Raw genomic sequence first — 22,674 nt, 5'->3', positions numbered from 1 at the left:
TCTCGTTGCATTATGAAGTCATGTCGTGTTATTTAAACGATGTTTTCTGTTCTACTTGTTCTTTTTATTATTATTTTAAAGCATTTGTACCTTTGCAGATAATATACGGGTTTTCTATCAGCCCTGCCCCCCGCTGCCAATTTGAAACGAGCGCATGCGCGCTGGGCAGAGGTCGTTGCTATGGGGACGCTTCCGTACACAGCCGCTGGACTCGAGCAGCAGTTTGTGGAAACTCCCACCTTTTTGACCTGAATTCTAATCTGAAGTAAGAAGAAAATGTATTCATTATTGAATGTCAATTCTGTTGTACTTGAGACGGACATGCGCAGTTTGTTTATTGTTGAAGTTCTGCTTTGAATTTTGACATACGTGACTTTGCTTTTTATTCCAGCTTATCCCGCACGGGCGGGTGCGGGTGAAACAGTGCTCGTCTGTGCTGTTACAACCTCTCAACACAGCAACAGGCCGACAGTACAAAGTGTTTTCTCCAGCAGACGGTCAGACTGACGGACTGGCTGACGGACCGTGCTGGTAACTACACGCACTGATCCAGTACCGTCCCTGAGAACCGTCTGGGGTTCTGCTGTACGCTGCACAGCCTCTCAGGTGTTTTACTGTGGCTCAGGTTGGGCCACAGCTGCACCCTGACGAACTGTCCTACAACAAAACTAAGCCGAGAACCCTGAAGGCCTGAAGAGACGGCGTTATTCATAACATGTCCACACAGTTACTGCTTCTTCTTTAAATAGGCTGCACCTGGCTGCTTCTGAACGCAGGACTTTGACTCGCAGCAGAGAACGTAAATGATCTGATTACTTCCTGTTCCACCTTTGACGGGCGCACAGACGGCTGTCGTCATGGCAGCGGGAGCAGTGTCAGCTCCACTCATCATTCCCATCATCCACCCGCAGACCCACAAAGCCAAGAGCCACATCGACACCAACACACCCGTCTCCCTGCAGTCAGGTACAAACACTCGCCTGTCTGTCTTTACTGAAGTACAAATTCACTTGTGCTCTACTTGAGTATTTCTACTTTAGGTGACTTAAAACTTCTACTCCACTGTTGTATTTTTACTGCCCTCCATCAGCTCCAGGAAGCTGGCACACTGATGGAGGGCAGTAAGGTATCACCAGCTAACACTTCCTGTACCAGCTTCAGGAAGTGAAGATGTGTCTGTGATAAACTGAAGGATGAAGATGAAAATCCTCCTCCTCCTTCAGCTAAAAGGCCTCTGGGATGAGTTGACAGGCTGTCTGTGTGAGCTCAGGAACCTGTTTGGAGGTCCTTCTCCCCGGACCGCCGGACTCCAAACACATGAGGAGATGAAGCTCAGATGTTTGACCCTCTGACACAGCACAGGAACACGATGTACTACACTTTGGAGTACTGTTACTTTGAGTATCTTAAATATATTTAGCTTGTAATTGTTTTTTAATTAATTTTTTTTTTGAACTTTCAATTAGGTCAGATTTTAAATGTAGGACTTCAGCAGAGTATTTCTACACTGTGATATCACTGCTGGTACTTAACCCTGCATTGTGTTGACAGGTGTGTGTACAGGTGTGTGTACAGATGTGTTGACGGGTGTGTTTGACTCCGCAGACACTCCTGGGGTGCACATCTTTTACACTCTGGATGGATCGCGGCCGGCAGCCGACCAGCGGGGGTCTGCGGGCCGCGGCAGGAGGTTCAGCGGGCCGATCCTGCTGCCTGCTGGTCGAGTGCCTGTCAGAGCTGTAGCCGTCACCAGGTAAGTGCTCACCTGACAAGACCGTCAAACTCTGAGGAGGAACACGTCCGGCCTCTGCTCCACTGGCTTCAGCAGCTCGGTACAACCTGTGACTCTGCACTTCTTGCACCAGACTACATGACAAAGCAAAGTAAAACGGATCTCGTACAGACAGACGATTTATTACACAGCGACATGCAGACACCCTGGTTTGTCTTCGCTGTTTCCAAACCTGTCTGTCTGTCTGTCTGTCTGTCTGTCTGTAGCGACGGCAGAGAAAGCTCTACAGTAACAAAGGTGTTCACGGTTGAACCTGCTGATTCAAACAACAGAGAGGAGAACGAGGAGAACTTCCTGCAGCAGGTAATCAATCGCACAGTGCTTCCACACTACATTTCCCATCAGCCCCAGGTCTCCCTGCACCTGCTACACGTTGGTACTGATGTCCTGAGGGTTGGTTAAAGTGTCTCCTTTCACATCCATCAGTTTTCCTTTCAGGGTCCATCTGAAGGAACCTCAGGTTCTGCTGAGAACTCTGCTGGTTCTTCACTGAGGCCTCCAGGTCTGTTCTGAGTTTCTGTTTTCAAACACACACAGCATATTCTCCATGTGGTATTAGTACACCACAGTACTAATACCACATGTTCTCTGTCTTTGCTGGTCTCACCTTCCAGGCAGGTCCACGTCTTCAGTCTAGCTTAGCACAAAACTGTTAGCTTAGCTCCAGAAAAGGTACAAATCAACATGTTGCGGGCTAACGAGCTCCTCTGTCAGCTGGGTTTGGTGGACCAGACAGGCAACGAGATGCTAACCAGGCCAAGATGCTAATCATTCAAACATTCTCGTCCTATCACAAACTAACTGATGTCTCCTGATGCTGAGACACATCAGAGGGACGCCCCTTCATTGTCCTGTTATTTGTCTTCAGAGCCGAGAATCATGGGAAAAGCCTCTCTTCAATCAGGTCCTCGTTTTCTGAATGGTCGACTGCGCTCTGCGAGCTCTGCTGCCCAGGTGGGATCCCACCTTTCCCTGTCGGCGGTAAGCAGCTCGCCAGGCCTCGCTGTCACGCCCAAATGTGTCTTTGCTGACTTTTATTTTGTTTTGTTTCCTGTCTGTCAGAGTTCAGGTGTACTAAAACAGCTGAACAGCACGCAGATGTCCCGAATCAACCGAGAGACCGACTTCCTGCGGTACGAACTGAGATGATTAAAAACCACGTCACTGAAATCCTTTTCATTCTGTTCATTTCATTTTTACACTTTTTCATAGAAAAAAAACTACATGGCCAAAGGTATGTGGACAGCTTAAACATTTCAGTCACATGAAACACTGAGACAGTGAGACACTGAGACTGTGAGACACCGGGACACTGAGACAGTGAGACAGTGAGACTGTGAGACACTGAGACACTGAGACTGTGAGACACCGGGACACTGAGACAGTGAGACAGTGAGACTGTGAGACAGTGAGACTGTGAGACACCCATTGACATGAAGAGTCATCAGGAAAACAATGAGATGCACTTTGTTTTAAAATACATTAGTTTCTAAATCGGTGAACATTCATAGCCGAATTATTCCAGTCTGAGGCTCAAACACGACTGAACAAAGAGACGAAGACAAAGAGGTACATGAACTCCCAACAGGAGAGGAGCTTGTCTCAGAGAGGACAGGCGTCCACTGGGTCAAACTGAGACCACTCACATGTGGTTGTCCACATACTTTTGGCTTTATGACGTAGACATGACCAAAATCAGATGAGGCAGCTTTAAATTCAAGCCTTACTGACAGATGGATAGATAGATAGATAGTTACTTTATTGATCCTGAGGGAAATTGAACTGAACTGGAAATTGAAAAACTGTCTTTATCTCTGTCTGTCTGTCTTCTCTCTCTGTCTTTGTCTGTCTGTCTGTGTGTCCAGGTGTGCTCAGTGTCTGAGTTTTCGTCCCTCAGATCCATTTGCTCGGTTCTGTGCTCAGTGTGGAGCTGTGGTTCCCACATTACCTGAGCAGAGGCTGCCCCCTGCTGAGGGAGGACAGGTACTGCACCCACACCTGACTGCTCACCTGTCATCCAGCAGCCAAATGCAGTCCTGCTCCCCGGGAAACAATCATGTTCTCATTGGTTTCCAATCAAATGACTCACTCTGTGTGTGTGTGTGTGTGTTTTGTCAGGTGGTTTGCTGTGTGTTCTGTAACACTGTGGTTCCTGTCAACACTCACACCTGCTTTACCTGTGAGGCCCCCATCCATCCACAGCTACAGCCACAGTCCAGCCACACACTGCAGGTGCACGCACACACACAGCTTTTGTTTACACTGTAAATATTTTACATGCCAACATGATCAGGACGTTTATGAAGCTCAGTGCGACACAATAAACTGCAGCTGAAGCAGAAGACGTTTGTTTGTGTGACTGACTGACTGTGTGTGTGTGTGTAGGATCATGTGGTGTGTGTTTGCTGTGGAAGTGGAAATCCAGCTCACATCTCCAGCTGTCTGACCTGCGAGAGCCGCCTGCAGCCGGTGACACACACACACAGTGTAGGTTTTCATGTCTAATGAGGACATTACACAGACTCACATTCATTTCCTGCAGACTTACTCAAACCAAAACCATAACTTGCCTAACCCTGACCTTTGACCTTTACCCTGACCTGACCTAACCCTAACCTTAAACCAAGTCTGCACCCTAAGAGTTATTCATTTCCTCATGGGGACTTGCATTTTGTCCCCATAAGGTAGGTGAGTCCCCACGTGGGTTTTTGTCCCCATGAGATCATAAAAACACGTACACACAGACGCACTGTGACACACACACAGTTTTAGCTGATTTCTCTGCAGATTGACTGGTGTGTGTGTGTGTGTGTGTGTGTGTTTGGCTGCAGGCAGTGTGTGTTGGGAACAGCGCCCCCTCTGTCCCGTCAGCCGACAGAAGGATGTTGTCCTGCTCCACATGTAAACGTGTAAACCACCATGATGCCAGATACTGCGACTGGTGCGGCTCAAAGGTGAAGTCACACCTGAGGACACCTGTGTGGGTGTATTTAAATGAGCTGTGTAGCCTCGTAGCAGACCTCCAAAACGCAGTCCACATGTTCACAATAAAAACAAAGAATGACTGAACTAAAATCAGATGCTACACCACCGGCTTACTGTTTTTAGCATAGCTGAGTTCAGAAGCTAACTGGCTAACTAAAGATTACTCATTATTCCATCAATTGATAGCACAAACGCTTTCCTCTTACACACTCATGATTCAATAAAAGTTAGCATCACCCAAAGCAAAAAATCATATTTTACTTGATGGTAGCATCAGTGTTGCTACAACTAACTTTTGATTTATTGAATTTAAAGTTTGTCTTGTCAGTTGTATCAGTTCAGGTCTTCTTTAGTTGTATTTTGTGTTTCTGATGAAGTTTGTCGAGCAGTTACTTTGTGCTTCTAGTGTTTTGGCTAAGCTAGTCTGGAGAGTGAAGCACTGTGGGAAATGTAGTGATGTGATGTGTGTACCTCCAGCCCGGTCATGCAGCCAGCTGTGTGATCTGTTGGCGATGTGGAGCCAGTGGACACCCATACGCCTTCTACTGCGCAGCCTGCGGCGTCTTCCTCAAAGCTCCAGCCCCGCCCACATCCTATAGTGACATCACACCACCTGTTGGAGGCACCGCCACCAACCAGGTATGATCCAACACTGACATCATATCATAGCACACATTAAACTGGCTGTTCTCAACTTCCCATGATACCACCTGACAGGCCACGCCCTCTTATGACCCCGCCCCTGTGAAGAGGCTGACCACGCCCACAGCAGAGCAGTACACACAGACTGTAGGACTCTTTTACCCATCAGCCACTGAGCTGCAGAAGAAGGAGCAACAGAGGGTGCTGCAACTCAGCAGACAGCAGGCAACCAGAGACCGCCAACCGCTACTGACCGCCATCAGCCCGGGCAGAGGTAAAACTGATACTGACACTATTGCTGATACTGCACGCAACTGCTACACACAACCCGGCAGGAAAGTCCAGGGGACCTGTTGTCTCTTAATCCGTCCATGTCCTCAGGTTACTGGAGGAAGCAGCTGGATCATATATGTGCTCACCTCAGGAGTTACACTCAGAACAACGCCCCCTTCAGGGCTCTGCTGGGAGAGCCTCGCCTGGGCCGGGTACATCACACCTCACATCTCACCTTCACCTCACCTGCACAACACAGACATCACCTGTGGGATTACCTAATGCTTAAATGAAATGAAAAAAGTAAAGTACTTCCTGAATGACAGGATTCTTTTAAGACACCTGTTCAGACTCCAGGTGTCTCGGAAAGGGTCACGCCTGCTGTACAGCACCTGTGGGTTTCCAGGCGAGGTCACCTGATCAGGCGACGGTGACGTGTTGTGTTCCTGCTCTCCTTCAGATGGTTTCTGCTGTGATACAGGAAGATCGCCACGAAGTCAGTCTGACCATCAGCTTCGTGTCGGCGGGACAGGAAGAGAAACCGGTCTGCATCACATGATCTTTTATTCAGGGAGTAAACTCATTCTTATCTGTTTCTTGTATGGTAGATAAAGTGTTGACTGACAGTGTGGGTGGTCTCAGGTGGATCCAGCAGCTGGTGCTGTTGGAGCGACTGCAGGTGGGACCGAGACTCTGAGCAGCGTGACGGAGCGATCTGCAGACAGCAGCAGTCTCAGTAAGACCCAAAAGCTAACACAACGGTCCTCCGAGCATGTGGTGGACAGCACGCATCCTGATGCTGCTGGTGTCTTCATGCAGGTCTTCTGCTGTCAGGGAGTCCAGTCATAAATCATGAAACACTGAAGGTCCTTGTATCATTCATGCTGTTAGAAGTTTGGTCACAACATGACACTCAGCAGAGGTACTGACGCGCTACTAAAGGTCGTTAGCTCTCCATGCTAACAACTCATTAATCGTGAATTAGCTTGTTAATGGCACAAAAAGTATGTGTGTGAATTCAGTCAGCTCCTGCTCCTGCTTTTGTTTGTGTGTCTGACAGGAAGTGATCGTTCTGCAGGTGTGATGAAGCCTTCCAAACCCAACCCGAGACCCAAACCTTTAGTAAGACACTGATCATTTAACAGAAGAAGCAGAAACTTGAGAAAGTTCTTGACTTTTAATCTAAGCTCCCCTGAATGCTGCTGATTGACTTCCTGTTCAGTCAGAAATGAAAGCTTGTCCCTCATTGGTCCTCCTGGTTCCAGGCAAAGGACATTCAGCTGCTGAGGGAGTTGGGTCCAGGTCGAGGTGATGTCAGTGTCATCCAGGAGCTCCTGGATCAGGTATGTGCCTCTGCAGCCAATCAGCAGCCTCCTCTGGATGTCCTGGTCTCACTGGTCTGTCTGTTCTCATGTTAACCACCAGGGGGCGGACCCCGCCTGCTGCAGTAGAGATGGCCAACATGCTCTGGCAGTTGCTGTGGTGAACGGTCACCACGATGCACTTCCTGTTTTGGTTCAGCGTGGAGCTGATGTGGACCAACAGTCCAGACAGTAAGAAGACAAACAGCAGACTGTGGACATAACAGACCTGAAATCACTTCATTATTCTGCCTCCTGTCATATCACAAACCCAACGTGTCTCTTCATGCATCTCATCTCTGAGGGTTTGATGTCAACATCAACAAGTCTCTCTGACGACAAGCTGTCTCCACAGCAGCGTTAGCAGTGGAGCTCGTATCGTAGTCTGAGACCCACGAGTGAAGTTCAGTTCGTGTGAAGACCCTGCACAGACGGTTCAGTGTCCAGGAAGGACACACGTCTCAGCTAATGTGACATGAACTAACGTCATCACCTCGTCTGACTTTACCAGATGCAACAGAGTGAAGTCCTGTTTACCTCAGCAGCTTTTCAGCCAATCACAGCGCAGCCTTAGCTCCATGGTCCCGCTCTCCCATGATGCACTGAGAGTTGGTTCATTCATGTCCCGAGACAAATAAGACAAGCATCACGTTCAGTTCGCCTTTGCTGGTTTTCCTGTCAGTTTTCTATGAGCAGAGAGAAACCAGACACCTGATTTCACTGCTCACCTTCAGACTCACTCAGCTGTCAATCACAACATCCTGTTAAAGATGAGTTCAGTCTAACGTGGACCCTCCTCCTCCTCAGGATGAAGAACTCAGCTCTGCATGAAGCTGCTGCTCTGGGCTCTGAAGGTCTGCAGTGTGCCCAGGTCCTGCTCAGGTATGGAACACCTGTACGAACACACACACACACACACACACAGTCGTGTTTCCATCACTTTTGGGGACGTTACGCAGACTTCCATTCATTTCCTGGAGGCTTAACCCCCACGTAACCATAACGATAAACATTACTGACCTAATCCTAACCTCAGGCTGACCTTAAAGCAACGCTTCACCCTAATATTTTGTCCCCATAAGTACGGCAGGTCCTCACAAACAGATTTCTGTCTCCACAACTGCAGGAATACGCACACACACACACACACACACACACACACACACACACACGTATTCAAAGCTGGCCTGTAAAAATCACATATCTCCAACATGATCTTGGCTTCCACAAGTTTTCAGACTTTTGGGGGGGCTCCAACACGAGAGCACCCCAAAACACCTGGACGCCCCCTGGTGGCTGGCTGCAGTACAGCTCATAAGCTCCTCCCCCTCCATGTTAGCAGATGTGACACGAGCCAAACTATAAACTGATCACTTTGGTTTGTGGCTCCAAATGACATCACCAGTACAAGAAGACACGCTCATTTCAGGGTTATTTTAGCTTCACAATGTACAGTGGGAGGTAGTGATGGGACGATGATACCTCAAGGAGTGTATTGACACACTAAACAAACTGTGTCGGCACTGTATTGATACTGTGTTGGTCACCCAATAGTGACCCCTGCAGTAGTTATAAAATCATTGCAGGTAAAGAAATTCCTTGTTTGTGCAAATGCTAAAACTGAGTTGGTATGTAAAATATAGCAAATTAGAGTAAAAATTCAGAGTTACAATTTTTAACTTATGTGCACATTTGTCAACTTAACTGTTAAATCATATGAAATAAAAGACAAAAAAGTGATTAGTTTATGAATTTTTATTGAGAAACAAAAGTTTTTGGAGTGTCTTTGCTCCAAGGTGATTTCTCCTCTTACACACCAGCTCCCCAGCCTTAGAAAATACTCTTTCGCATGGTACAGACGATGATGGTGAGCAGAGAGTTTTAAGTGCAAGCTGATAAAGATGTGGGTATATTTTCTGGTTCCATTTCCAATATTGTAAAGGATCTTGGTTTCTGGGTGTGTTTGTTTCTGCCAGGTAGCGCTGGACTTCAATAATGGAGTCAGCTGTTGCGTTCGTCGTCTTCTGGGTCTCTGCAACCTCCATATCTAAAGTTTTCCAGAGATTGTGCCCTAAAAAATAGTTAATCATTAGTTTATTATCACAGGACAAAGTGCCACAGAAATGTATTTTCATACCTGAACTGGGTTCTGACCCATGTGAAGAGCTAGGCTCTTCTTCTCTTGGGTCAGGCTCTTGGCTCCTTATTTCTTCTGCACATTCTGACTGCAGTCTCTTCACCGCTTCACTTGCCTTTTGCTGACTAACAAATCCATTCTTTTTAAATCTGGGATCACTTGTTAAAAAAATAGACACCCTATCTCATGATTACGAGATCAGGATCTCATAATTACATGATAACATGAATAAAGCAACTGTAAGGCTCTTTAACTGACTATCATATGTATCAGAGGTCATTCACTTGATAAAGTGATAAAGTGAGTGCAATGCGCCACCGTAAAAAAATAGTATATAACAGTAAACAGTGCTCAAAGGAGAAAAAGATTTACCTTGTTTGGCGTCACGAGATCAAAATTATTCCACACCGGGGAAAACTTCCTAGAACGATCCATGATCAAGCAAAACTCCATCCGACAAACCCACGACATGTTGATACAGTTTGTTTCCTGATAAACACACTTTGGCGCGGCACATCCAAACGATACAGTTCCTGTATCGGTCACGTGATTCTTTCTTAAAGCAATACACGCACCGATACGAGGTTTCCCTCTTGAGCTCTCGGCACAGTGCTGATGCACCAGTGTCGCTCGTCCCATCACTAGTGGGAGGAGTGGAGACCCGTCAGCCATCTTTAAATGTGTCAGTGGTTTCATCAGTGGTGGTACAGTGAAGATGAATCCCATGATCCCATTCACATCATCAAACTACGTTCTTGCTTACCTTTTCTTACCTGAGAAGCAGAAATAAAATACTGTAAAAACAAAAGCTCCTCCCACTTCCACACGTCACTGTGACATCATCATGTCTTTCAGCTGTAAGGCCAGCGTGAGGCGGACGAACGCCAGCGGTCAGACGGCGTACGACGTGGCGGTGACCTCCGGCTGCAGCGACATGGTGTCTCTGCTGGCTGCTCGGACTGGACTGGACTTACTGGGCCAACTGGGCAAACCCAGACTGAACCGGGATGCTTTCTGTTAGGGACAAAACAAACCTCTGCTTTTAAAAACCGTTTTGTTCTCTGATAATAAAGTAGTGATGTGCTTGGAGTAGATGCTCATATTCCCTCTTCCTTCTGTTCTATTTGATGAATAATAAAAGTTTATGAACCGTTATGAAGTTTATGAATGTATGGCCTCAAAGTGTGTGTGGTTCAGAAGCTTCGTAAACTGAACTTTCATCCACGTTTTCAGTTTGAGCATAAAAAAGCTCAGACTGCGATGCCACGATGAGATCACGTTTTCCCTCTCGTTACAGCATCCTCTTCTTCTGTGGAGTCTCAAAGGCACCGGCTGGAGGATCAGCTCCACCTGCTGGTTGTCTCCGTCCATCACATGCACACATGAGGAGTGGACGGAGACAGTCTCCAGTTAAACTTCTGTTTGAGTGCTTCACATCCACTGCAGGGCACACAAATGGTTTTATTTGAGCTAACGTTTAGCCAACGTTAGCTCAAATAAACATCCTTCTCTGTCTTTAAGACTCAACATCATGTGTTTCTCACAGCGCACCCTGCTGGACAAAGTGAAGCCTGTGCATGAAGGAGTGAGTGAAGCAGCAGAAACAGAAGCTGTGTGTGTACAAACTGATGCTGAACACTGATCGTTAAACTTTTTGTGGTTTTAATGGCTCTGAAACATTCAGAAGAAACACATTCAGTGGAAAACTGAGAACTGAATGAAACAAAACATCATCAGGCAAAACATTTTGAGGCAGCAGAACCGAAAGCAGGACGTGAAATCTGTGATCTCAGACAGGATCTCTGATGTGTTCTTCTGCTCTTGAAGAACGTCGTCAGTTTGATGGCTGATGTCATCAGGGCGCCGCAAACCTTCACCCAGCAGGCGGACGCGAGTCGCCGCTTCAGCGTCTCAGACGGAGGAAGAAGGCGTGGCGGCACTCGGTGCTGTCCACAGGGTAATATTTATCATAGAAGTCCAGGATGTATTCCTCAGCTTTGAAACCAAACTTCTGATAAAGCAGCATGGCAGGATTACTGGCCGACACGTGCAGCGTCACGTCTTTCCCCATACACGTCTGAAACACACCAGCAACACGCAGCGTGAGATTCCTGTCAGACCGCCAACGCTGAGCCCAGCGAACGCAGCCAGTCTCAGGACAGAGAACATACGGCCGGGGTGGTTTACAGCAGGACCAGGACTCTGACGTGACCCTACTGACCTCTGTGGGAAGTGAGAGGTCGGGTAGCGGTCGGCCCCTCCCCCTCCGGAGGTCTGAGCGGGGGTCACGGCTACACCGTCAGTCTCAGAGGCTGCGTTTGGTCCTGGTCCAGATGTGTTCACTGGGCTCAGTGCAGCTGACAGCAGCTACAGTCAGCAGCAGTTAGCAGCAGAAATAAGTCCTGCTGACTCCCCACAGCAAAACACGACTCCTCAGCTCTTAATTTCTCTCTACATACACATTTTCAAATCTCAATATGCTTGCAAATCTAAATACAGATTTGGAGATTTTTTTGACATTTAAAAATCTGAAAGTGCATGTGGGTCAAGACCCAAAACAACACAAAGCTCCTCTAACGGTTCAAATCTCTCAGTCTCACTTCAGCCAACGTTGAGCAAACATTACATTAACTAACTCTGCTATTGTAACGTTCTTTCCTTACATGTGACCCTGAACACAGACTGTTTCTGGCCTCTAGAGACAACTCACGGCCACAGCAGCAGCACACACACCTGAATCAGATGGTAGATCATGAAGGTGCCGATGCCGGCTCTCCTCCACTCCGGATGGACCAGCAGGAAGGAGATGTAGGCCTCGTTGTACTTCACGTCTGGCACCATGAAACCAAAGCCAACCACAACTTTCTTATAGAGGACAACCACACTGAAGTCGGGGTACTGCAGGCACTCGGACAGGTCCACGCCTACAGGACAAGACCAGGGCAGGACACGGGGCAGGTTCAGACCACAGATTCATGGCGGGATGGTTCCGTGTCAGTAAACACGCATGTGTGTGTGCTACCTGGCCAGAAGCTGTCATGACACATGGCGTTGACAGAGGGGATGTGGTTGGGGCGGACGTAGCAGTAGTCAATGGGGGCATTGGGTTCCGGGACCCAGTCAGGGTCCTTCCTGTGTGGGTAAGCTCTGATCTCCGACAACAACCTCAGCTTCAGGGGACGACTTTCATAATCCCTCCTGCAGAACAAACACAGGAAGAAGACTGTGACACTGGGCAGAGGAGGAAAACATCCTGAAACCTTCCATACCTGACAGGAGGTTTTCAAACTCGGCCTACCTGAGGCAGGACGTGCTGCACCTGGATGAGTGTTTTAGGAAAATCCTTACCTGATGTACGGTTTTAGGATGCGGGAGGTGTATGGACTCTTGATGCTCTGGTCCAAACTGCCCTCTGCTCCCATCAAGCGATGCCAGAAGGACACCGACTGCTGCTGGACGCCCCTTCTGCTCGACAGGTTGGTCTGCACAAAAACACATCAACGTTCAGCACCCCAACAAAACCCCGACCGGGTCATCATCCTGAGGCAGGCACAGCTCTCACAGACGGGTTTCATTTGAACATTTTACTGACACAAAACGTCCTGAGGGTCACGACTCGACTACAGGATGAATCTCTGGTTCAGTCCTGAGGTCACAGCACCTTAAATGGTCCACTTCCTGCTGAGCCAGGATGCGAGGACCTGAACTAACATGTAAACCAGCGGGACACATCAGCGAGACGAGGGAATGACACCGGCACTGACGTTTAAGGTACCTGGAAGCGATCCAAAATACGCAGCTCCTGGCTGTTGGTGCCGTACTTCCCTCTGACTCCACCCTGCGCCTGTGGCCCCGCCTCCTGGGCGCCGTAGATCCCTCCCACCAGGCTGAGGGCGGCACTGACGGCCCGATCGATGTCCAGCAACGGGAGCCCTCTCTGTCTCTTGGCCTGGCGGACCAGCAGCTTCCTGTGGAGGCGTTTGGCCTGCGGGGTGACGGCCAAAGCCAAAGGGCAGGCGTCCAGCCGTCGCAGCAGCATCTTCTCCTCGTACAGGCTGAGCAACGTGAAGCGAGGAGCCCGCGAAGCAGCGTCAGCACCGTCTGCTTTCTCGGGATGCGCTGCCCTCCTACGCTCAGGTCCTCCAGCACCAACACAACCTCCAGTGGACAGAGACGGACCTTCACTCTGTCCTGCTGGCTCTTCAAAGTCGTCCTCACGTTCGCGAGCTTCGTCGTCCTCGCTCTCCGCTTCACATTTAATGTGAGGTGGGGCAACGCGGAGCTTCTTGCGGGCGACAAGATTAGCGCTGGGAGGAGGGATGTACTCCATCCCTGGATCAATCATCCCCTCCGTCTCCATCTCTTCATCATCTGAGGCAACGGAGAGACACTCCATCAGTGTTAACGTCACGTGCACACAACAGGAAGCTATTCAGCCACACGTTAACTCATGCGCTAACTCACCGTGGAACAGAGCCTGCGGAGGCATGGCGTCAGGGATCAGGTCTGCCTCCGACAGCAGGCTGGGTGTTGCTGAATGGGACGCCGGCGTCCCCGGGGCAGAGAAGTCGGGTGAAGGTGAGGGTGACGGGCTGGTGAGTGGCGTTCGGTCTGAAGAGCTGAGGGAGGAAAAATCGATGACCTCGCCTTTCTCCAGGATGAGGTCGGGGCGGCGCCCGGTGCTCCCGCCACGGCCTCCGCCCAGTTTGACCGGCGTGGAGGAGGCGCTGCGGTCGGTGTAACCCCCCACCGCCTCCTTCTGAGCCCGCCGTATGTCTTTGGCCTCCTGTGTGCGAGAGCGTTTCTCCTTCAGCTGCATGGCGTTCTCCACAGGGTTCCTGGCTCCACGCTTCCTCAGGCCCTCCACGGTGATGATCGGATCCACGGCAGGTTTGGAGGCTGAAGACGAGCAACAAAAGGTTCAGAGTCCTTTACCTGCAGGGATTACATGAGACCTTTGACCAAAGGGCTTCCAGATGAGCGCGGGTCAACGTTACCTTTGGCCTTCGTAGTGGATTTGTCCACCTCGGGTCTCAGAGTTGGAGGCCGGTTCTGGACGAGCTTCCACCAACCGGGCTCACCAAACTCTTGTGCTCCTGAGCGGAAGAAGGTGGGACTGCCGACCGACAGACAGCCTGCCACGGTGCTCCACCATGTCGACGTCTTCTTCCTGCACAGAGAGGAAGACGCTCAGCAGGTCAAACACGGCGGCAGGAAAGGACAAGCCGGGATGTCCCACTCTCGATATTAACGTGTGTCTGTGCCGTCTGGAGGACGCGTCCACCAAAGAGTCTGGGCTCCAGGTGGACTTCCTGACAGTTCAGGAGTTCAACTGCAACTACCACTTGTGTCCAGCTTCACTCCAGTACTGACATGACGACAGGATGTCAAACAAGTTTCATCACAGTTCATTTAGCAGACGCTTTCATCCAAAGCGACTTACAGAACAACAAGTTTCAGTACAACAGAATCAGACTAAAGCAGTAAGAGCTGAAACAGGAGAGCAGGAGAACCTGAAGGTGCAGGTGGAACAGGTGAGTGTTCAGGTGCTCTTTAAAGGAAGAGGGGGGACGTCCCTGCTCTCACTGTGGCTTGTGTTCTTAACTCGTGTTACAGAGCATGAACGGGAGGAAGACAACAGGAACCGACAGGTGACGAGAGGAGGAGGGAAATAAAACTGCATCACCTGGTTCCCAGCAGGAAGTTCCAGTGTCGCCCAATGAAAGCGCAGATGTCCTCTTTCCATCTGAAGTAACCCTGACGTCCCGTCCCCTCCAGTGACAAGTTGTACATGGCCAACATCACCACCTGACACACAGGACATAAAAACCCGATTAACACCACGACTCAAGCGTTTGTGTTTCTGTTTAACCTCACTGTTCTCTGGGTGCGGCTCAGGTGAACCAGGCGCGCGTGCGGCGGGCAGCTGTGGGGCGTTAGGGACCTACCTGCTGCCAGGTGAGTCTCATCCTCTCAAAGCTCTCCTTGCCGTCCTCAGAGCAGTCGCAGCAGACGAATTTAAAGAAGTTGTCTCCTTTCAGGTAGCTGGGCTGCTCGCCGCGGAGCTGAGCTGCTCAACAAACACAGTCGGTCAGCTTCCTTCATTCAAAGGTGAGCGAGTGTGTTCAACTCAGACAAGAACAGAGAAACCGAGCTGTGATTGGCTGCCTCACCTGCAGGGACCCACTTGTGGCAGCGGTCGCAGTAGAAGGACATGTCCTCGCAGGCCCAGCCTCCGTCAGCCTCCTCGCCCACGTCGCTGGTCAGAGAGTCTCCGCTCTGGTCATGTGACAGATCCACCGAACCCTGATCCTCCGACTCCACGATCAGCAGGGTCTCACCCTCCACCTCCCCCTCCTCCAGACCCTCAGAGGCCGACGTACAGGTGGCCTCGTCCTCGCCTCCGCCCAGCTGCTCACTGCTGCTGTCCATCACCGGCCCTCAGTCACAGCGACACACACCTGTGCAGGTAACACAGTGATATTAAGTTTGAGTGGTGTCGTGCATTAGAGCCCCTCTGCCTGTCCTTGGACAGGTGTGCTGATGTCTTTACCTGTCTCAGTGGTCCTGTGGGCGGAGCTCCGTCTCTCTGCGCCGCCTCTCCTCCTCCAGCTGTCTGGTCAGAGTCCTCTGCTCCTCCAGCAGCCTCAGATTGTCCTTCTTCCTCTCCAGTCGCTCCAGGTCTCTGAGGACACCTTCGTGGAGACGCTGCAGGACAAAACAAACTCATTCTAACAGTCCGGTCTGTCTGCAGTGCTGAGACACTGGAATGCTAACACCAATATGCTAACATTGAGCAGGCATGACGTTTAACATATTCACCATCCTGGTTTAGCATGTTAGCATGCTAACACTAGCTAACCATCAGCAAACACAAAGATCAGCTGATGCAGAAAGACAGTCGAGGACGGACGGACTTTTGTTTATTCTTACACTGTAACGTGTGTCAACGTTTTACAACCCAATTTGAGAATCAGAATACTGTAACGTCCCTGCAAGAATGTCCCATGGTGTTAATGTTGATAGGGTTGATGTTAATGTTAGAGTTGAGAGCTAGGAGTTTTATGGTTTCCTACGGTCTGTGAATGCATGTGTGGTTGGACGTGAGAGCGAGGGGGCGGGGGAGCTGAGAGAGAGAGAGAGAGAGAGAGAGAGAGAGAGAGAGAGAGAGAGAGAGAGAGAGAGAGAGGGAGAGGGAGAGGGAGGGAGAGAGAGAGGGAGAGAGAGGGAGAGAGAGGGAGAGAGAGGAAGGGAGAGAGAGAGAGAGAGAGAGAGGGAGAGAGAGGGAGAGAGAGGGAGGGAGAGAGAGAGAGAGAGAGGGAGAGAGAGGGAGGGAGAGAGAGGGAGAGGGAGGGAGAGAGAGAGAGAGAGAGAGAGAGAGGGAGGGAGAGAGAGGGAGGGAGAGAGAGAGAGAGAGAGGGAGAGAGAGGGAGGGAGAGAGAGGGAGGGAGAGGGAGAGAGAGGGAGAGAGAGAGAGAGAGAGAGAGAGAGAGAGAGAGAGGGAGGGAGAGGGAGAGAGAGAGAGAGAGAGAGAGAGAGAGAGAGAGAGGGAGGGAGAGGGAGAGAGAGAGTGGAGATGAAAAAGAGAAGGAGCAGAGAGGCAGCCGTGGCCTAGAGGTTGGAGAAGCGGCTTGTGATCAGAGGGTCACTGGTTCGATTCCCCCACCGGACGGGCAGGAAACATTTGGGTGTGGTGGAGTGATTAATGTGAAAAATGCTCCCCCCCTCTATTAGCCGGCTGATGTGCCCTTGAGCAAGGCACTTAACCCCCCAATATGCTCCCCGGCGCTTGATGCTGCCCACTGCTCCTGTGTGTGTTTCACTGCATGTAATTTGCCGGGTGTTGCGTGTGTGTGTTCAACTAAGGATGGGTCAAATGCAGAAGACGAATTCAGTGTGTGTATGTAAAAATATATATACTGTCAATAAAGTTGATTCTTCTTCTTCTTCTTTTGTTGTTCTGGTGTGGTTACGACCGACACCAACCGACTTGTTCTTCAATAAATGAAGGTTTGCTGAACAACTTCCGGCCGGCCGGACGTTACAATACTTTATCGATCCCTGAGGAAAACTGGGGTCAAGGTCCATGTGTTCATCATGTTTAACGCGGCCTTTATAAACCACGTTAAAACGGTCTCCTCATATCATTTGGTTTAACGACGAAGCTCTTATGTTTTCACAGTCAGCTTAGTCGAGTCCCCACACAGCAGGAACCGCTCTTCCTTTAGTATGCTGACCTTCAAAATAAAGTTACACTTGCGGGTGGCACGACTATCGGTCAGCCACATTTGGTTATGAAATGAGGCGGCAGCCCCCTGTGAGTACATGAACATGAACAAACCTGATTCATTCTTCAAACACCTGTGAGCGCAGTATGAACCAATCACTTTACAGATGAAAATAAACTTCACCAAAACACCACAAACACTCACTTGATAACTGCAAGAACTTTGATATTTAAGATAAAGTGTACGTTTGTTAAATTAAGGAATTAACATTACATTTTTGTTGTGGTGGTGCTGCTAAGACACTAACAGAGTTTCAGTCACGGCTGACTAACTGAGTTGTGCTTTATTTACAAGTTTATTCTGGAAGGTTTGTTTGCTGACGCTTCTGTGATTTATTAGCTCTGGGTTGTGTGAAATGAAAGGTGATCACAAAGATATAACACAGATTAATGTACGAAGAAGGCATGTGACTTTTCTGACCTACAATCGATAAGAAGATTGCTCAAAACACAAAAGGTTCATACTGCTTTTGTTAGTTGATGATTAATTATGATAATGGGAATAACTAGCTGTGGTTCTTTGTATTTGTTTTGAAAAGCTACACCGGAAGTTTCTGACAGCTTTTGTTAGCACGACACGGTCTGAACTGCTGCTTCAAATTTTACCTGTTTTAATTCGGTTTACATTAAAATATTGCAGTTTGTCCCTTAAACACCGAAATGCATCAGGGTCGGTTTTACCTGATCAAACAGTAAATAATTTTATTAAGTCGGTGATAAACTTCTCGTGACCTCTCAGCTCCGTTAAACCTGACTGTCCTCCTCCACGGCTAACTGTTAGCACTGCAGTTAGTTCTGTTCCCGCAGGGCCGCCTCGGTTCGGACCGGTTTACCTGTCTGTCCCAGGCTTGTTTGAGGTGAACAGCAGCCACGGTGCTCAGAGTCAGAACCACAGAAACTCCCAGAACCACCTTGGAGGCTGTAGACATCACGTTAGGCTTGGCTTTACGTTAGCCAGTTACTAACTGGCTCCACTGCTGCTGTTGCTTCCGCTTCTCTTCTTCTTCTGCTCCACTATTGTTTCTTTTCGTACGTTTGGGTTACAAACTGCCTAATTAGCGCCCTCCTCTGGCGTTTACACAACACGATACGGTATGCTGTGATTTAAATTCCATTGTATTTTACAATAAATAAATAAATCGTTGTCTCAGTGAGGGACACTAACAGACTCAATAGAATCATTAAGAAGGCCACCATGTTGTGGGAGAGGAACTGGACTCTCTGACAGTGGTGTCTGAGAGGAGGATGTTGTCCAAAATAAGGACGATGCTGGACTTTCCCTCTCACCCTCTCCACAATGTGCTGATCAGCTACAGGAGCTCGTTCAGCCACAGACTCAGACTCCCATGATGCACCAGCCGCGCTGCCGGCGGTGGGCGGAGCTTCTCGTCCAGTTCACAGAAAGTGCCACGACTCTGCAGCCTGACAGACTCCTCTGAGGTGAGAAAAACTCTTTTGAGCTTATGGAATTTAATTTCACTTTAATTTCTTTTCTTTGACGGCTGAACTGAGCCAACTGACTGAAACTACAGACGTCCTGTCACAGTGACGTGGACTGACAGTCACAAAGTTCAGAAATGATCAGAAATAGACTTCAAAACAGCAGGATGTTCTGATGTGCAGTTTGGACAGAAAAATTTGTTTGACTGATTTTATTGAGGATGAAACATGCAGCCTGTTTGTTCTTTAATGCAGTTTGTCTCTGATGACAGAACGGTTCAAACCAGGTGTGACTCACCTGAGTTTAGCATGAAGTTTACGGTACATAACTGCTGTGTGTGTGTGTGTGTGTGTGTCAGACCTTCAGATACTCAAACTGTGTTAAATTTATTTCGTTATATTCTGGATGTTTTTCTGATTTCTGTTGTCGGACTCCAACTCAAACTCCAACTGAGGGAAGACAATTTACTTCACTAGAAGCAACAAAATGTGTTGATTATTTGATGCTTTGGTTGGTTGGAGCTTTTGAATGCAAGCGGCTGTTTGAAATGTTCAGTGAATGTGGGTTAAAATTGAATCAGATGAGTTTTGCTGACGGTGAACTTTGACCTCCACTCACTGATCAGCAGAAAAAGGTCAATATATCCGTTTAAAGGAGTGATCTGTGCTTTTAGTTGATTCAGCTCTGGCAGCTCATGGACATGGACTCGGTCTTTATGTCAGTCCACAGATTTATCGTATCAATCATTTCTGTCGCAAGTCATTGTTCACAAGTAAAAGAAAGGCTGGAGAGAGAAGTTGCCCTGCCCACTTTCATCCAGCTGACCAATCACTGTAGAGAGCAGACGTGATGTCAGCATCATCCCCATGATGTATCTGTTCTGTCTGAACACCTGTTTGTGCTGAGGGCCATGCTAGAGGAACAAAGGGCTCATCCTCTAGAGTGCATGAAGGACGACAAAGGTTTCGCTTTTCTTCAGGCTACAAGCTAACTAACCCTAACAAGAAATGCAGGCTTTGTGGTGGGTTTGGCTAACTGGCTGTTTAAACTGGAACAGATGAGTCTGCAGGACCAGCTGGAGAACGGCCCCAACGCTCAGCTGGCTCGACTGCAGCAAGAGAACTCCATCCTCCGAGAGGCCCTGAACCAGGCGACTAGCCAGGCCGAGAGCAGGTAACACACACAAGGCAGGTTCACTTACTAATGTGATCAAGTAAACATGAGCCACAGAGGCCATTACTGTGGATTTATCCAACGAGTTCTCTAAAAACCAGCCTAACTTGACACCTGTCAGTCAGTTCAACATCCAGTCTAATCCTAACCCTGCAGGCAGAATGAAGAGCTGGTCCGTCTCAGGCGGGACTGCACCCGTCTGGAGCGGGAGTTAACCGAGCGCACTGATGCTCTGCAAGCTTGCGAGGAGCTCAGAAAGAGCCTGGAGGTCAAAATGGCTGCCGCCGAGCAAGAACGGTCCCGAGTCCAGGACCAAAATCCAGAACTGTTGCTCTGAAATGTCACATGAGAGAAAGACTCACCTGCTGCGTTTGTGCTTTCTTACTTGCTTTGAAGAGTGACTTATTTCTAACATGACAGCTCCAGCTGTTTTCTGTCTGTCTGCGCAGCTGGACCATGCAGACACCGAGCGCGCTCAGCAGCGGCGGCTGGAGGAAGTGTGTTTGCAGCTGAAATCAATGCAGCAGGAAGCTGCTGCATTGATTGAGCGGTCAGTGTTTCTGTTAGCATGTAGCCAACTCAGCCGACTGATCAATGCTCCCCCCTCTTCCAGCTGGCTGATGTGCCCTTGAGCGAGGCACTTATCCTCCTCAATTGCTCCCCGGGCGCCTGACGTGGCAGCCCACTGCTCCTGTGTGTTTCACTGCATGTTGTGTGTCGCATATGTACTGTACTGTAATGTTAGCATGTCCTGCTAACCGCCTGCAGTATGTTAGCATGTCCTGCTAACTGCTTGCAGTATGTTAGCATGTCCTGCTAACTGCCTGCAGTAGCCTAGAGTTAACGTACAGTTACAGGTTACAGGTTAAGCTAGGAAAAGCTCTGAGACATTGACTGAGAGCGTTCAAGCTTTAAAATTAGCATCTCTTGACACTTTAACAACACCAGCAAAGGTTATCCAAGAGAGCTAAACACTGATAGGCATCACAAGTCTTCTATGTTGTAAAAATGAAAACAGCACCAGGCTACAACTTTTTCTTTGTCGCATTACATCAGGACCAACTAGCTCTTCACTGTCTCATGAAAACAAGGCTAACTGTTAGCTTTAGCCTCAGTCAGTTAGCATGCCAGTGTTGATGTAGTTAATCATCCATGACTTATGTAAGGTGTGTGTTTTCAGGACACCTGGCTGGAACTGTTCACGCAGAGAGCTCTCACTCTGAGGTAAAAACACAAAACCTTCTCCTCACACAGACACGTTTCACACACTGATAAGAACTGCAGAAAGTCTTCTGAGAAACATGTTCAGGGACTCTCACACGGTCTTCACTGAGGCTCACTTTGAAAACCAGTACAGTCAGAAGGGTTTATGTTCAAACCCCAACCTGGAGCCGACCAGCAGAAAGAGGCCAGAGGACTGAGACACGGGAAAACACGACATGCCGAGCAGAGACAAAAGTCTGATGTACGCAGCGCTTTGATTGGATGATTGAGTGCGGGTGTGCCTGCGAGCCAGAGAGCAAAACACGGGAAGACAAAATGGACAGGAGGCTCGGGGATTAGGGGGACCGCAACACTTCTTCAGAATCTCAGTGTTTCTTATGAGCTGGAAGCTTTTTTCAAGGACCTGATTTTGTGGAAGTTTAGAACCTGAGAACCTTTTCAGGAAGTCTGAATCTCAGAAACGTTTCGGGATGTTCTGTTTACAGAAATAACTGACTCACTTATGGGTCACTGATTCAAATTAGAGACGTCCACACGTCGTCAGCGCGTCAACAGGATCCATGATGGAGTGAAGTCCTCTTCCTCTCACCTGGACCAGGGGACACAGGAGCTTTTGTCTCGTGTGCCTGACCGAGTGTTTGTGTCTGACGAGTTTTTTTGTCGTTGCTCAGCTGCGGCGGAGGCTGAGCGAAGCCGAGAGGAAACGGGCGGAGCTGCAGGCGGAGTCCGATCACAACGAGAAGCTGCTGCAGGAAACCGTAAAGTTCAGCTTTCAGTCGTCTGATTCTGCTCATGTTGACTTCTGCTTTCCGTCAGAAGATGAAGCCAGTTTTGTTGTTTGTCTCACAGGAGGCGAAGCTTCAGGCTCTGCAGCGGCACACCAAAGAAGAAGAAAACGCGTGGAAGGACAAACTGACTGCAGCCGAACAGCAGAGACAAACAGTGAGACAGTCAGACAAACAGTGAGACACACAGTGAGACACACAGTGAGACACGCAGTGAGACACGCAGTGAGACAGTCAGACAAACAGTGAGACACACAGTGAGACAAGCAGTGAGACAGTCAGACAAACAGTGAGACACATAGTGAGACACACAGTGAGACACACAGTGAGACACGCAGTGAGACACGCAGTGAGACACACAGTGAAGCAGTCAGGCACTTGGTGAGACAGTCAGACAAACAGTGAGACACACAGTGAGACAAGCAGTGAGACAGTCAGACAAACAGTGAGACACATAGTGAGACACACAGTGAGACACGCAGTGAGACACGCAGTGAGACAGTCAGACAAACAGTGAGACAAACAGTGAGACAGTGAGACAAACAGTGAGACAGTCAAATAGTGAGACACACAG

The 22,674-nt window shown here is 49.0% G+C and overlaps 4 protein-coding genes and 1 long non-coding RNA gene across 8 annotated transcripts; 3 read left to right on the top strand and 2 right to left on the bottom strand.

Moving 5' to 3' along the window:
* Nucleotides 1-81: 81 nt before the first annotated feature.
* On the top strand, nt 82-10,710 carry dzank1 (double zinc ribbon and ankyrin repeat domains 1). 4 transcript variants are annotated; one of them, XM_046377645.1, is made up of 21 exons: nt 82-265; nt 392-966; nt 1,606-1,753; nt 1,999-2,095; nt 2,231-2,294; nt 2,661-2,746; nt 2,855-2,925; nt 3,658-3,775; nt 3,911-4,024; nt 4,178-4,279; nt 4,624-4,746; nt 5,255-5,416; nt 5,495-5,693; nt 5,801-5,904; nt 6,153-6,236; nt 6,335-6,428; nt 6,753-6,814; nt 6,958-7,035; nt 7,118-7,245; nt 7,861-7,935; nt 10,046-10,710. In XM_046377645.1, exons 2-21 carry the CDS (start codon nt 858-860, stop codon nt 10,209-10,211), a joined length of 2,184 nt encoding a protein of 727 aa, XP_046233601.1. In that variant the 5' UTR covers nt 82-265; nt 392-857; the 3' UTR covers nt 10,212-10,710. The 4 variants fall into 4 exon arrangements, 3 of the variants coding, with proteins under 3 accessions (XP_046233601.1, XP_046233609.1, XP_046233592.1); XM_046377636.1 differs by having other exon boundaries at nt 84-265; nt 2,661-2,773; XM_046377653.1 differs by lacking the exon at nt 4,178-4,279 and having other exon boundaries at nt 83-265; nt 2,661-2,773.
* Nucleotides 10,711-10,835: 125 nt separating this feature from the next.
* On the bottom strand, nt 10,836-15,622 carry kat14 (lysine acetyltransferase 14). The gene is made up of 10 exons (XM_046377624.1): nt 15,364-15,622; nt 15,139-15,260; nt 14,877-14,998; nt 14,188-14,360; nt 13,655-14,089; nt 12,966-13,561; nt 12,539-12,672; nt 12,213-12,388; nt 11,924-12,114; nt 10,836-11,267 (listed from the first exon to the last, which is right to left on the bottom strand). Exons 1-10 carry the CDS (start codon nt 15,620-15,622, stop codon nt 11,094-11,096), a joined length of 2,382 nt encoding a protein of 793 aa, XP_046233580.1. The 3' UTR covers nt 10,836-11,093.
* A 126-nt stretch (nt 15,623-15,748) lies between these two features.
* On the bottom strand, nt 15,749-18,499 carry LOC124052898 (protein PET117 homolog, mitochondrial). Its single transcript, XM_046377681.1, has 2 exons — nt 18,311-18,499; nt 15,749-15,898 (listed from the first exon to the last, which is right to left on the bottom strand). Exons 1-2 carry the CDS (start codon nt 18,404-18,406, stop codon nt 15,749-15,751), a joined length of 246 nt encoding a protein of 81 aa, XP_046233637.1. The 5' UTR covers nt 18,407-18,499.
* Nucleotides 18,500-19,807: 1,308 nt separating this feature from the next.
* rrbp1b (ribosome binding protein 1b) lies at nt 19,808-21,170 on the top strand. Its single transcript, XM_046399375.1, has 3 exons — nt 19,808-20,091; nt 20,248-20,401; nt 20,541-21,170. Exons 1-3 carry the CDS (start codon nt 19,976-19,978, stop codon nt 20,721-20,723), a joined length of 453 nt encoding a protein of 150 aa, XP_046255331.1. The 5' UTR covers nt 19,808-19,975; the 3' UTR covers nt 20,724-21,170.
* A 98-nt stretch (nt 21,171-21,268) lies between these two features.
* LOC124052854 lies at nt 21,269-22,279 on the top strand. Its single transcript, XR_006842066.1, has 3 exons — nt 21,269-21,315; nt 21,987-22,073; nt 22,165-22,279. It is a non-coding gene; the product is annotated as an uncharacterized LOC124052854 (long non-coding RNA).
* Nucleotides 22,280-22,674: the final 395 nt, after the last annotated feature.

The sequence above is a fragment of the Scatophagus argus genome, chromosome 2, assembly GCF_020382885.2.
Source record: "Scatophagus argus isolate fScaArg1 chromosome 2, fScaArg1.pri, whole genome shotgun sequence".
NCBI lineage: Eukaryota > Metazoa > Chordata > Actinopteri > Scatophagidae > Scatophagus > Scatophagus argus.
This window is presented reverse-complemented; position numbering and strand designations above follow the sequence as displayed.